This window comes from Cygnus olor, chromosome 1 (genome assembly GCF_009769625.2).
Source record: "Cygnus olor isolate bCygOlo1 chromosome 1, bCygOlo1.pri.v2, whole genome shotgun sequence".
NCBI classification, from domain to species: domain Eukaryota; kingdom Metazoa; phylum Chordata; class Aves; order Anseriformes; family Anatidae; genus Cygnus; species Cygnus olor.
The window spans coordinates 180,457,358-180,471,211 of record NC_049169.1 but is presented as its reverse complement, the minus strand read 5'-3'; the positions used below and the strand labels follow the sequence as shown (position 1 = coordinate 180,471,211).

Here is a 13,854-nt window from a genome sequence, read left to right as displayed (position 1 = left end):
AAACTTGGAGCTGAAAGGAAGGGTTGGATGGGGCCTTGGGCAACCTGGTCTGGTGGGAGGTGTCCCTGCCCATGGCAGGGGGTTGGAACCGGGTGATCTTTAAGGTCCCTTCCAACCCAAACCATTCCGTGATTCTGTGAAACCCTCCTTGAGTATAACGTCTTAGGAAAGAAGCAGTGGTTTAGTCCGTGGAAGATAATGCTTAAGGTGGGCTTACATTTTAAAGGTATGAAAGGCAGTTGCAGAGGTGAAAGGAATAGATCAGTCTCCATGCCCACTGGGAATAAGACCAGTGGTCTGAACTTGGCTTGTGAGCTCCTCATTCCCAGTTCCCTCCTGCGTGTTTAGGGCATTTGCCCAGGTGAGAGCGGTGCTGCCACGGAGCTGGGATAGGGCAGCAGGGGAAAAACACCTTCTTCTCGTTCCAGCTAATTTGGAAAAGCGAGACATTTTTCTTACACAAAGCCTGCTGCGCTGGTTTGTGACTTGTCTGCTCCAAGCATTTCGATTCAAAGAAAAGAGAAAAATTACTGTAACTTTTGAAAATCAGCTTTATTTCACTGCTTCTAATGGCTTAAAATCAAAATCAAAAAATCAAAAATTAAAATCAAAATCACAGACTGTATATAAATAAACTGGAATCCAGGCAGGATGGGACAAAAACAAACACACGTGGACTTCTTCATTTCCTTGACCCAGTAGTTGGTAACTTCAATGAGGCAGCCTGTTTTCATTGCTGTTGTTTCACAGCTGAAATTTCCTGCACTGTCCTTGGGTTTTAGGTTTTTTTGGGTGCGTTTTTTCTTCTGGATGTATTATTTATTTTATTACTCTATCTCTTTTTCATTTTTAAAAGGCTGATGTTGCTTTTATAGCAGTACTTGCACTAGTGGGTATATATGCAGTCCTGAACCCCACATCAAGTATGTTCTTGGATGCCCTTCCCTTGGGGGTATTTTCTTTCCTGGGGCCCATCACCTTCAAGGAGACAGCAATGAGCCCCGTGAATTTCCACCACCAAAATGAAACAGCAATTATTTAATTAGCATGCATCTGCTATGAAGAAAACGATGGCAACCGTTCAAGGCTCTGGTTTGGTCTGAGCGCTGGTGGCCGTGACCTGTTCTGCAATATTCCTGCATTTGTGCCTTTCTGTTAATAACTGAGTGCAGCGGTGGAGGTGGCTGATGGAGCCTTCAGATCTGCAATGGCAGGGAACAAGAAGATTTTATCCTCTGCTCATGCTTTTGGGGAATAGATAGCGAAGTGATCAGTTTTTATTTATTTATTTATTTTTAATGTGGTTACAGTAGGGTGCAGAAAAGAGCAACAAAAACATCGAGGCCGTTTTCTTTATGGAAGACAGAATGACATCTCATTGAGGTAAACCACGAGTTCTTCCTGTGGAGAAAATACAGAAGAAAGGTCTCTAAAGGAGAACACCAGGGTGAAAACTGGAGGCTGAACCAGCTGTAGCTGCCCTGCCATAGCTGCTGCTGTGGTACATGTTCACAGCCACTGCCACCCAGACACATCCACTGCCCCCAGAGGTGTCTTGAAGAGCTTGGTGGCACCGCAGATGTTGTCCCCATCTCCTTCAGGGCAGCTCTGGAGGCTTAGGACCCATGGTGGCAGCCCCAAACCTGCTCTTTGCTGGTGATGGTCCTGGGGTCCTGGCATGGCTCCTGGGCACCCTGCTCGAGCAGGGGTTGGACCAGATGTCCTCCAGAGGTCCCTTCTGACCCCAGGTCCCTTCTGTCCCTTCTGACAAGGTCCCACCTTGTCTTGCAGAAACAGGAACATCTGACACATTTTGCTTCCCTGACGACCTTCTCCCACCCAAACCAAGGAGCGATGCTTTCTCCGCTTTTGTGAATGCTCAACCCCGAACCACGCTGTGTAGACACTTCCAACTAGTCGCAGTGCTGCACTCCTCCTCCACCCTTGAATGGCTTTTTGGGAGATCTGATGGGTTTCCCAGTCACTGGATGCTGGGACCCCTTCTGCAGATTGCCTGATGGGGAGCACCACGACCAAGTCCATCCTCTCACCAGCTTTTGCCATCTGGTTTCTCCTCCATTTTCGAGGTCTTTGGTCTCATTATTTCTGCTCTCTGCCTCAGGTCCATTTTGCTTTCCCAAGCCTTGTTTTCTCTGCAAATCCATCCCTTGCTTTCTCCTGGTGCTGCTCAAGCAGAGAGCTCGTGGAGAGCAGCAATGTCTGATACACAGACAAGGCTTGTGATATAGGCAACGTTTGCTCCTGAAGGCAATGAAAATAACGAGTTGTGAAGTGTGTATCTTTCTCCATGAGCAGAACAAGCCCTTGAGTCAGTCTGTTGGCAGGGAAAAAGTGGTACATGACAGAAAAATGCTATCAAAGCAATGCCGTGGCTGTTAGACCTGCTCCTGCTTGGGACGCAAGAGTCCCAGCCTGCCCTGAGACGGTGTTTTTGTTCCTGAGGAAACCTCCCGTTTGGTCTTTCCAAAGGCATTCCTCCCCGTTATGAAACTTGGCTTGGGACTGCATGGCTTTGTCCTCTCACTGCGGAAACTGGTGGCTTCATGACCCTGGCATGACGGTGGTTTGGTTATAAAAAAAGTGAATTTAAGAATAGTTCATCGGTCATGTGAACTTCAGGGAAATTATTTCTCATAGCAATTATCAGACAAGAGGTCGATCATGGTTTAAATGCCATGATCAAGCATCAGAAAGAAGATTAGAGGAGAGCCAATTAATTAACCCTTGTAAATGCCAAAGTGTTTTTAACCGTAGTTTGTCATTTGTTGTGATTGCAATTGCATGGCTGGTTTTCAATACCACTTGGCAATGGTGTTAGCATTTTTAAGAGGTGGTGGCACATGTGGTTTCGCTCCCTGTTTGTCTCAGTGAGTTACATGCAGTGAATCTTTATAGGTAGTATTTCAGGGTTTATTTAAGAGGAGGAAATTCATATACAACTGCTAGGTGTATTGAAGCGATAACAATGCCATTTCACTGAATTATACAACCCGTTTTCTAACTTTTTTTTTTTCGTTTCCAAAAAAAACACACTTCTTTTCTTCTGTGTGTATCTGGGAAAGAAAAACAAACAAACAAACAAACAAACAAAACAGCTATCCTTAGCTGTTTTCATTCTTATTGACCTTGCCTCCCCAAGGCGATCCCCAGGGCTGTTGCCTTTGTGCTCCCTTCTTCCAGCTCCTCCTCACATGCCCCAGGGCTACCTGCTCCCTCTTTAAGTTGTCCCTTGGCAGTGACCCCAGCCCTCTCCCTGCCACCACAAAATCTCCTGTTTTCTGTCTGATCTCAGGATGTTCACCAAGACTGCGGTGAAATGGGCCTGCTGGGCTGCAGGCACACACTGCTGGCTCCTGTCGAGCTTTTTGTCCACCAGAACCCCAAGTCCTTCTCCTCAGGGCTGCTCTCAGTGAGGTCTTCTCCCAGTCTGTGCTCATGGCTGGGATTGCCCCAACCCAGGTGCAGCACCTTGCACTTGGCCTTGTTGAACCTCATCAGGTTCACGTGGGCCCACTTCTCCAGCCCGCCCAGGTCCCTCTGGATGGCATCCCTTCCTTCTGGGGTATGACTGCACCACTCAGCTTGGTGTCACCTGCAGACTTGCTGAGGGCACACTCGATCCCACTGTCTATGTCACTGCTAAAGATATTAAACAGCACCGGTCCCAGGACAGACCCCTGAGGGACACCACTCGTCACCAGCCCTCACCCAGATACGGAGCCATTGGCCACCAGCCATTGACCACCACACTTGCCAGTATGGTTCTTCTCAGTGGAGCAGCAATTGGGAAAATGAATGCACGATTATGAATTTGGGTTAACTGAAGTTGCTGTAAACTTCAGTATGTACAAGGTCTCTGAAGGTGTTGGTCTGTTGAACCTCCATCCTTGGAGATACTCAAAAGCACTTCACCATGCCTTCAGCAACCTGATTTAACTTCAGAGCCACATCCAGCTTTGGAGCTGACCCTTCCTTAAGCCATGTTCTGGGTGGATGTCCCTCCCAACCCTTGCTATCCTACTACTTGGCCACTTCTTCTGGCCATAGGTTTTTAGCCACCAGATTAGAAGTATTTAATGCTCGCTATTGTGCAAACATTGGATTAGGACAGGGCAAGAGTGGGTAGAAGAGAAGATAATTAGAAGTGAACTCTGTGCTGCTGTTTTGAACAGTATGGCCCAGCATCATTTCATCAGTCTCTAGCAAGGGTGTGAGTGAGCAGGGTAATGTGATTGAGAGTCGAGCAACGCCTAGTTCCAGAAAGCAAGGGCAGTAAGTCACATGTTGCCCCACGAGATGGAGTATTGTGCCAAACTCCTCCTTCAAGGGATGCGAGGACGCTGTCAGTAACCGGGATGTTGCCTCTTCTGCTTCAGTCCCTGCCACGAGAACCCCTTCTTCACCACTTCCCACTTTGCTAGTTTGATGTTTAATTGCTAATCTCTACCAAAGGCTCGTGGTTAACTCTATTTGCTGCCAGAACAGCCTATTTTGTGTCTTGAAAGGGCCAAAAAAACAGTCCTGGGGGAATAGGAAGGCTTCAGTGCCTTTTTTTATTCACCAGCAGACAATTTTGGAGAGTCAAATGCACACACCAAGAGCCAGCTAAGAGTAAAGCAGCAGCACGACAACTCTTCAACCTGTGCTGAGTTTAATATATTGCAGATCCCAGACCCTGATGATCAATACTCTGTTTGGTATCATGTGAGATGTGTGACCAAAACACCAGCAAACTGAATGAGGAGTAACTTTTGGCACAGCAATTCAATTTTTGTGTTGCACCTCCAGGCCTGCTGCTCCACGTGGCTGGACAGGCCCCTGGGAAGATTCATCCTCTCCATTCACTGACGATTGGGTTGCACGGATAACCTGGGTTTGTTCGTCTCTATCTCAATACAAGTGCATGTTTTTGCCTTACAAAAACCTCTTGATCTGGTTCTGACAGTCAAGAACACAACACGTGCTTGGGAAACGCGTGTTAGAAGTCAGCGGTGGCCACCTCCAAGCCAAAGGCAGATCAGTCTGCTTATGTTAGCCACAAATACAAAAGTATTTAAAGACATGAATTTATTCTCCTTGTCATGCACACAGGTTTGCTATAGAGGTCATTTACAGTTCAGTGCAACTTATGGGTACTCATAAGCATGATCACTCAGGCCAGACCAACACTGGAACACTCTTTTATCGCATATAATAGTTATTATATTTTATATATTAACACAGCTACAAATTGTGACTTTTTCACTTGGAAGGACATCTTTTATTAAGACCTTCCTATAAGTGGTTCGTTGTGTTCTGCTCCTTCACGAGTTTAGATAAGCCCTGTGTTCCAGCTGCTGCCTCCTACGAAGTGAGGCTAATCACAGCACCAGAAGCAGCTGGATGGTTAATCCCTTAAGAGCCATGAAACGCACTGGCATGAACAGCAGAAGGCTTCTTTGTGCATTTTTCTTCGGTGATTCTGGGCTGAATAAGTTCCTTCCTGAAAGCAGCTGACTGCTGCTGCCTAAAAATATGGTATCCTCTCTCGCTCTCCTTGCCCCACCACTTTCATTCATTTCGTAGTAGAGTAGGGTCTACCACTAAGCTTCTTAACTTTAACCTTGATTAAGAGAATTCTGGGTGCGGGGTCCCCCAAGGCACACATTTCATAGGTCCTTTCTCCAGTAGGCTCAGTGGGATCCAATGGAGACATCGCTGGGACCCTGGCCCCACGGTGAGCTGCCAGGGCTGGGTATTTTGGCTGCCCAGAACACGGTGAGCATGGAGAGCCCTTTGGCAGTCAGCCTGCCCACACTGGGCCACCTCCTGCAGAGAAGTTTCACCTAGTTTCAAAACATCTGAGAGGGGGGGCTTCCCCTTGACCACCATGAGGATATTCAGAGGTTGGCTTGCCATGCGGGCGTATTTCCAAGCACCTAGAACTTGGATTTGACTTCCATAAATTTAAAGATAATACGAGGGAAGTTAGGTACCATTTTCCTGAAAATGGTATTCAATAAAAATAAGGAATGGGAAAGAAAGACAAGGAATTAGTAAGTACACATCCTGAAACAGCGTCACACCATCTAATCCTGACTCGCTTCCACGGTTTGAAGGTTATTCCCACGGGTGCCGCACGGAAGCCGATTAGCTGTTGGCTGGTGGAAGTCCTGCTCCATCAGGATAGCTGCATCGGGGCTGGGAGAAAGATAAAAATCCCTCGTGGGCTTCTCTGCCAAAAACGCATCCCTGCTGACGCACTGGACACCACGCAGTCGATGAGTAGAGCCTGGTGCAAGAGGTGGTTGGTGGTGAGCGTACGAGAGACGGATCCAAAAATGCTCCCGCTGGTGAGCAGCTGGGTGTTTCTCAGCGCGATGTGTGCCAGCTGCAGGTCTGCTTCTTTCAGGGGGTGCCCAGAGCCTGGCATCCTGCTGGCAAACCCCACGCAGGGTCCACCCGAGCTTCAGCTCTGTGCTGGCTCCACCTGAGGCTCACCCGAGGGCTTGCCTCCTCTCTGCCGGCCCGATGACAGGCTGTTCTGGGGACGGGGAGCGCAGCCCCGCGCCCCTCAGCAGCTCACCCAGGACCCCCAGAGCCTCCTGCAAGCCCTGTCCGGTGAGGGCGCTGCAGCCCCGCAGCACCCACGGGTGCCCCATCAGCCGCCCCCGCTGCAGCCGCTGCCCCAGCTCGGCAGGAGCCATCGCCCCGGGCACCTCCTGCTTGTTGGCCAGGAGGAGGACGGGGACGCCAGCCAGGCTGGGGTGGCCCAGGGCTTCCTCTAGAGCCTCCAAAGCTTCGGGCAGCCGGGCCATGTCCGTGCTGTCCAGCACGAAGATGAGGATGTTGGTGTCCTCCAGGTAGTGGGGCCAGCTGGCCCGGAGGCTGCTTTGTCCCCCGACGTCCCAGAGGGTGAAGGGCATGCCGCAGGGCGTCCGCAGGGACTCCACGTTGAAGCCCACCGTGGGGCACGTCTCCATAGCCCGGCTGCTCTTCAGCCTGTAGAGGAGGGTGGATTTGCCGGCGAGGTCGAGCCCCAGCATGACCACTCGTGCTTCTCTTCTGCGCCAGCCTTTGGAGATCAGCTTCCCCATCGAGATCCTGCCTCAAACAGTGGGGGAAAAAAAATTAAAAAAGGAAAGTAGACAAAAAAAAGTGTATTTCCTGGATAATATCAGTTAATAACAGAGCACTCGGTTCTGCTTTGCTTACGTTTGCTGAACAAAGGATCAGGCAGCTTGCTTTTCTTCTCTTCACAGCTAGGACGAGGCAGAGCTCTTATTTTGGAGGTGTGGAGCAGAGCCAGGGAGCGTGGTCCGAAACGGCGACTTCTGCCTTCCAGCTCTGCTGCCCCCAGCCTCCATCACCACTCGCAGCCTTCAGCAACTGGCGCAACGGGGAGGCAGCATGTTGCAGGAAGAGGTGGGGAAGCGGCGGGACACGTTTCCTCCTCATCGTGGACAGAAATAAACGAGCTTTTGTTCATTGGCTTCTTGAGGGGAAATCCACCCCCGGACAGACAGGAGGAAACCGGGTTTCAAGCACGGGGTTGCTCTGGGAATTTGCTGAATCACAGCTCAAGGGTGTGGATTTCAACACGAGCAGCACCGACGGGTTTTCAATCTTGTGCTAGCACAAATCCAATCCAGCGTCGGCTTTCACTACCTGCTGCAGAGAGAGCAATGATGGGTTTAAAGAAATGCACACAAACACAATTTTTAATGTCTCGTGGAAAGATGACCAGCCTGAAAAATCTATAAAACTCATTATGTCGAGATACTATACTTTAATTTCCATATGTGAAGCAAAGTCAGCCCTCTGTGGCTTGGCAGGGGGGAGGGAAATCCCTTAAAAGAAGGGAGAAACGTTTAACAAGGCGGCCCTAGTTGAACTTTACATGCCAGAGGCTGCTGGGGACGTGTAAGGGACTGCCTGGTCCTACAGACCATCCTTTGCTAGGTATTTCTGCGAGCAGAGGCTGAAGCACGTCCCGTGCAGGTCTCTGCCATCGTTGGGGCTGGTTGGCACCGGGTGCCACCACGAGGTCTGTGGGCGTGCGAAATGTGTTACTTGGCCGAGGATCTAGGTTAACTCAGAAGCCAGCGCTTATCTGCAGTGCTGTCACGTAGATAATCTCCGGGCAGCAACGCACCGCCACGCGCGTGGTAAATCAGGCAGCGTGTGTTCATGTGCCATCGCTTCTGGAAATGGTCTACACACCAAGAGAAGGGCGGGATGCTGGCTTGATGGGAATAAAGCAAGAGCTGTGGTAGGGAGCGCGGTGATCCTCATCCGCCGGGGGGCTGCTCGCCCATCCCGCAGGCTGTGCTGCAGCCCAAGGGTTGTCCACTGGTCTGAGTCCTTTTCCTTAAAATGAGTTAAATTGGTGCCTGGATCCTTAATCTGCTTCTTCTCCGTTTTGAGAAAACCTTCCTCCTCATAGTACATTGGGCTGTAAGGTCTTTGCGATGGGTATTTTGTGAAACACCAGTGGGTCTGGCGGGCTGCCCCTTGAACCTGCCGTGCTCCTCCTGCCTTCGCTGCTGACCTTCTCAGAGGCTTGAGTTGTTCATTCATAAAACTAATTTATTTAAACTGGAATGTAGATACAGGAATCAAGGGTGGAGATCCCATCATCTGACAAAAAACTATCTGGAATATGTTGCAATGGGCTTGTATTGCATCACCCTCTAACACACTACAGAAATAGGCTTCTTCTGTGTATATATATATATAAAAAAAAAAAAAGAAGAAGAAGAAGAAGAAATAAAGCAGAATAAAGAATGCAACTAATGCAACTGTGCAACAAGGGTGCAGTTTTAGCGAAGATTGCTTTTAAGTTTTCTGTGACCCAGAAAAACAGAGTAGATTAATTTGTGGGCAAATAGAGAAATAGAAGCAACTCTATATTCTTTTTTATTATTATCATTTTATTTTATTCTATTTTACTTTCTCATACTCCTGGTATTGAACTGTAGTCTGTTTTCTTTCTCCCTGCCAATTGTTCCAAACACGGGGTGCAGAAGATACTTACAGAGTCTGTTCCAGCCACAGCTACGTTATAAAAGCATAATACTCCAATAAATAATACATGGGGGCAACTGCAATTTTGTGTAAGAAAGACTGGAAGAAAAGAAAGTAAAAGCAGATGAGATGAGCGCTGAGTGATTCCGTTGCTGGAGCAGAAAGGCCATACACTAAATAATTCAGAAACTCTGTTCAGAGGCGAGGGCAGCCCTTACTCCAGCTACATCTTATGTGGGCAGATCAAATGGTCTCGCCTTGTTTTTCATGTCTCTGAATCCACAGGAGCAAAGCCAGTCATAGCTAATTCCACTTATAATTTCATAGAATTTCAATTCATTTGTTTGCTCTTTGTTAGCCATGTATTTCCCTATCTCCTGGATATTCTCCACAAGGAGCAATAACGTGTGATGGGACAGAATCCCCCTCCTCCACATGCCCTAAATACTCCTGTTACTGGAGAATCGCTGTATTTGCTGCCAAAGCATTTTGACCACGCTCCATGGGGTGCATACAGGGCAAAGAAGGGGACTTGCAGTACAGCATGAGGCACGGGCTTTGGAGAACAAGCCAAGAGCTGATGGTTCCCTCTGGAGACCACCTCGTTTCAGGGCTAGATGAAGATGCTCTTAGCATGGCTGTCCAGATAACCTTCATGCCACGATGTTTATGTAGGCATACATAAACCAAATGTTTATGTAGATAATATGGGTACTTTATTTTTTTTCCCAAAAAATTTCTTAATGACCTCACAAATCTCATCCAAGGGATGGTCACAATATCCATGTGAGTGTCAGGGCACTGAGGGGGCCTCACCACCCTCCCAGGGGGTGTCCCCACAGTGTCCCCAAGCAGTGTCACCAGGTGGAAGGAGCTGGGACGGGGCTTTGGTCCAGCCCAGGTCACCTCCTTGGAAGGCAGCACCAGGGGGAGACAACCTGGAGTGGAGCCAGGAATAACAGGAGTAGATGTGGTCCTTAGGATGAGTGTCCATGGTCCTTCAGAGGGCTCCTGCACCACTCCTTCAGGGCCGAGGGGTAGGTCCGACCTGAGGAAAGGTTTGGGGAAAATCCCTGTCCTCCCAACGGTGTCTGCTTGGAGCAACAAGTGGATCTCAGCCCATCAAAAGCAGACTGTGCCTCCATCTCCAATCCTGAGATGTTGAAAATCAGTGTTGATGGGTAGCTGCAAGAACCAGCAGCTGAAGCCAAGGTGCCTCTTCCTGAGCCAGAGTCCCGGAGGCTCAAAAGCTGGCTGAGAGCACACCGAGAGCAGTGCAACACAGCCACAGGCTTTCACAGGCTGGAGGAAAGCCTGTGGTGATGTCTCTTCACAACATATGGCTTCTCAAAGTCGTTGACCTACTTCCAAAAGTTCAGTGACAAGATTCACACAATAAAATTCACAGCAGACATTGAGCGCCTGCCCTTCACATGCCCATCAAGCATTTGGGAGAGTTGCTCTTACCTCAGCTGAAATCCCTCCCAGCCCCAATGCCTGGCACATCCCCAAAAATTCGTGTTTGCTTGCTCAGCACTGGCCAGTGGTGCTCCAGCCCATGAGTGCTGCTGCGATGGAGCTGCTCCCTTCACAGACCATCCCCAGCTGCCCCTGCTCCCCTCCTCTGACCCTGTCCCTCTTCATAACCCCAAATGAAGAAGTTTCTACCTCATTTTGGGCCTCTCTCACCAGAGTTTGTTTGGCTAGGATCACCAAACTGGCCATGGCTGAGCTCTGTGAAGAGTAGCTTACAGCTGAGCTCCACCTTGCACAACCACACAAGTTGCCCCCCTGCCACAAGTTTGCATTTGAAAGCTATTGGGGGAGAAACCTCCAAGACCACTACCTGTGGCTACTAGGCTCCAGCAGCCAGCAGTTTGAGTTACTACATCTTTTGTATGCAATTGTTGAGGATATTTCATAAATATTGTTACTCTGATCATTTTCAAAGCTGTTTAGAATTGTACCAGGATGCAGGTCCTCTCTGTAGTTTCATTTATTCGTGAGACCCAAATTGTTTTGTCTTCTTCCTACATAAATTGCCATAGGGCTGTACTTTCCTATCTGTACTACTGAAACTCTCGTTCCAGGTCCTTCTTCTTACCTCTTAAGCTCACCAATCTCTTCTTCCTTGACTCTTAACATCTCAGATCCGTCTTCTCAAGGTGATTCAAAACTGAGCTTCTTCAGCTTCCTCACCTATCCTAATGCTCTCACTCCCCTTTCTGACACTATCTATTAGCCCTTCCTCTTATGGTTAGCCTCTACCTCAGTTTAGATCATGCATTTCATGCTGTGTGCTGCATACTTGCTGTCTTCACCTTAAAAAATAGTTAAAATATAACTCTGTCTTGAAATACCTGAATCTCAACTCTTCCATTATTCTTAATGTTTCTATGTGAAAAGAAAAAAAAAAATAGCAAAACGTGGTACACTTACAAAAATATGAATGCTCTGTGTTTTTGTTTTCTTTGTTTTTAAAAAAAGAAATAAAAAAATACAAGAAAAAGGCTCATACTCCATCCTTTCACATATCATAGTGTTTGCTCCTCCATCCGTATTTTATTTTATTTTTTAGTATTTCTTCAGTTGCTGTTGAGGCAGCCCTGCATAGGATATCTAATGATGCATAACCACACTGCCTACTTACTTGCACTATGTATACTATAAGTAATATCTTGTCTGAATCTGTTAATTCTACAGGAAGCCAAAATTACAACTTGGAGGTACACTGAGGCTCATCTTAGTGAGAAGGAAACTCTGCTTTGAAATATACAAATCTAGCTTTAGTGCCTTTCCATCTGATACAATGGACGAAAGCAAAAACCTGCGAAAATCGATCTATTGCATTGTATCTGGCTCACCACGGAGTGTCACTGTTAGCTCACACATTTCTCAGTGGATAGGCCATCTCCAGAGGAATCAAACAGCTGCTGCCAAACCTCCAGGGTTGGAGCTCCCTGCTTTGATCAGGGGAGGACTTCCTTTGGCACCCTTCTGTGGCAGGATCACTTCAAAACAGATTTTGCTGAACAGCTGTAGGTATATTTAGTGAACCTATCCTTTCACATCTATAGAAAGCGGATGGTGAGGACTGCAGAACAGAGTGGAATAAGGTGCCAGTTGTGTGTAGGGGATATCCAGCTCCAGATTGTTTTCATATCAGCTGGCATCATGTACTAGGACTCTGCAGTTTGAATGAAAGCAGCTAACCAAGTGATGGATAACATAAGGCTGAACAAAGAGGAGAGAAACATTCTGAAATTTTCTTTCAGTATCCTTTAACAGGTCATTGACAGCTGCCATCATCACTCTCTTCACTGTGGTCGCTTACAGAACTGCAGATACAGGCAGGCTTTTTCATCTAAAACTGAAAAAATGTTATAAATTCTACTAAACCTGAATTTATCTATGACTACGGCACTTTGTGATCTCGTTTCAACAACGTGCACCTCAGAATGAATCTGCTGATTCGAGTTACATTACGGTTCGGGGTGTAATTCAATGCCATGCTATTGTTTGTTTTGTATCTCCAATGCTTTGAGTTTTGTCACTTGAGAAAAGGACTTCATAGTCACCTGCTATGACATCTGCATAGTCATCTGCTATCAACTTCATGAGATGGAAGTTGAGACGGTCAGTGCAAAAGAGAGATACCAGCATCTGAGCTAACTCATCCAAGTCAGCAATGAGTTACATTGGCAGTACATTGTGATAAGCAATAACTGCTACAAAATAATAATAAAAAGTCTCTGGATAGCACTTTGCCTGGTTGACCTATTTAGTGCTTTCATAACATTTCCAGTCTGTCATAACTTTTCCAAGAAGGATATAAGATTTCATATCCCTTTTCCTTCTAGAAAAAAAAAATGATGAGAGAAGACTTTTTGTTATTGTTGGCTTCTACAAAAAGCCTAGCAGAAAGAAAAAGAACAAAGACTAGTAAGTAGCATTCACTATGTTATACAGTGACTTCTGCTCCACACAGAGCCCTTTTTTTAGCTGTCTCAGCCCATTGTAAAGCTCAGACATGGTATAAACTAACTGCAACTACTGTGAGGTGTTTAAGGACTTACTGTACATGCTGACGTTAGTGATAACTAATGACAAGAAACCTAAACCCATGTGAATAAAAACTTTGACTGGGGGATGTGTATCAGTACCTGTTTAAACAACTGGGTTTCCGTATAATATAAATAAGCAGGTCTTTGTTACGGTACTAAATAGCATCAAAGCTCTGTTTACATAGCTCCACCTTCTCACCACTTCCTAGCAGTCTCAGGAAAGGCAGCTATTCTAAACAGATAATTTGTTTCCAGAGCCACAAACATAAGCAGAAAACAAATGTTGCATATATGCACTGCTATTTCTCTGGCAAAAGGGAAACCATTGGTGTATGGGTTTTCAGTTGCAGTTCCCCTTCTGGCTCTTCCCATGGAGGCTCTCACTACACTTTTCCACATAACTTCTTATTTATGCTTTCCATTTTTGTAGCTCGAGCTGTTGCACAAGCTATTCAGCAGTCTTCCTGAGGCCAGCTAAAGTGGTCACTCAGCAGTCCAGTAAGCAGAAACTTGGCAGGGAAAATCTCTTTTTGCCCTGGACCTACTGCTGGGCCTTCTTTGCCTCATATTCCAGGGCAGAATTTCTTCAACATCACTGATTCCCTCTCATAGCAACCCATCTGGATTTGACTCCGTGGGTAGTGACATTGAGTTTTCTGTTTTTTCCTCAAACAGCTTTGCCCTAAATTCCTGCATAGGAAAAGCACATGGGGGTGCTGATTGATGCTCGCCTGAACATGAGATGGCAGTGTGCCCAGGTGGC

General features: G+C 47.2%; 1 protein-coding gene across 1 annotated transcript; it reads right to left on the bottom strand.

Annotated features, from left to right (window-relative positions):
* Positions 1-4,544: 4,544 nt before the first annotated feature.
* On the bottom strand, positions 4,545-7,541 carry ARL11 (ADP ribosylation factor like GTPase 11). Its single transcript, XM_040542447.1, has 2 exons — positions 7,216-7,541; positions 4,545-7,104 (listed from the first exon to the last, which is right to left on the bottom strand). The coding sequence occupies exon 2, from the start codon at positions 7,095-7,097 to the stop codon at positions 6,498-6,500; it is 600 nt and encodes a 199-aa protein (XP_040398381.1). The 5' UTR covers positions 7,098-7,104; positions 7,216-7,541; the 3' UTR covers positions 4,545-6,497.
* Between the last annotated feature and the right edge of the window lie 6,313 nt (positions 7,542-13,854).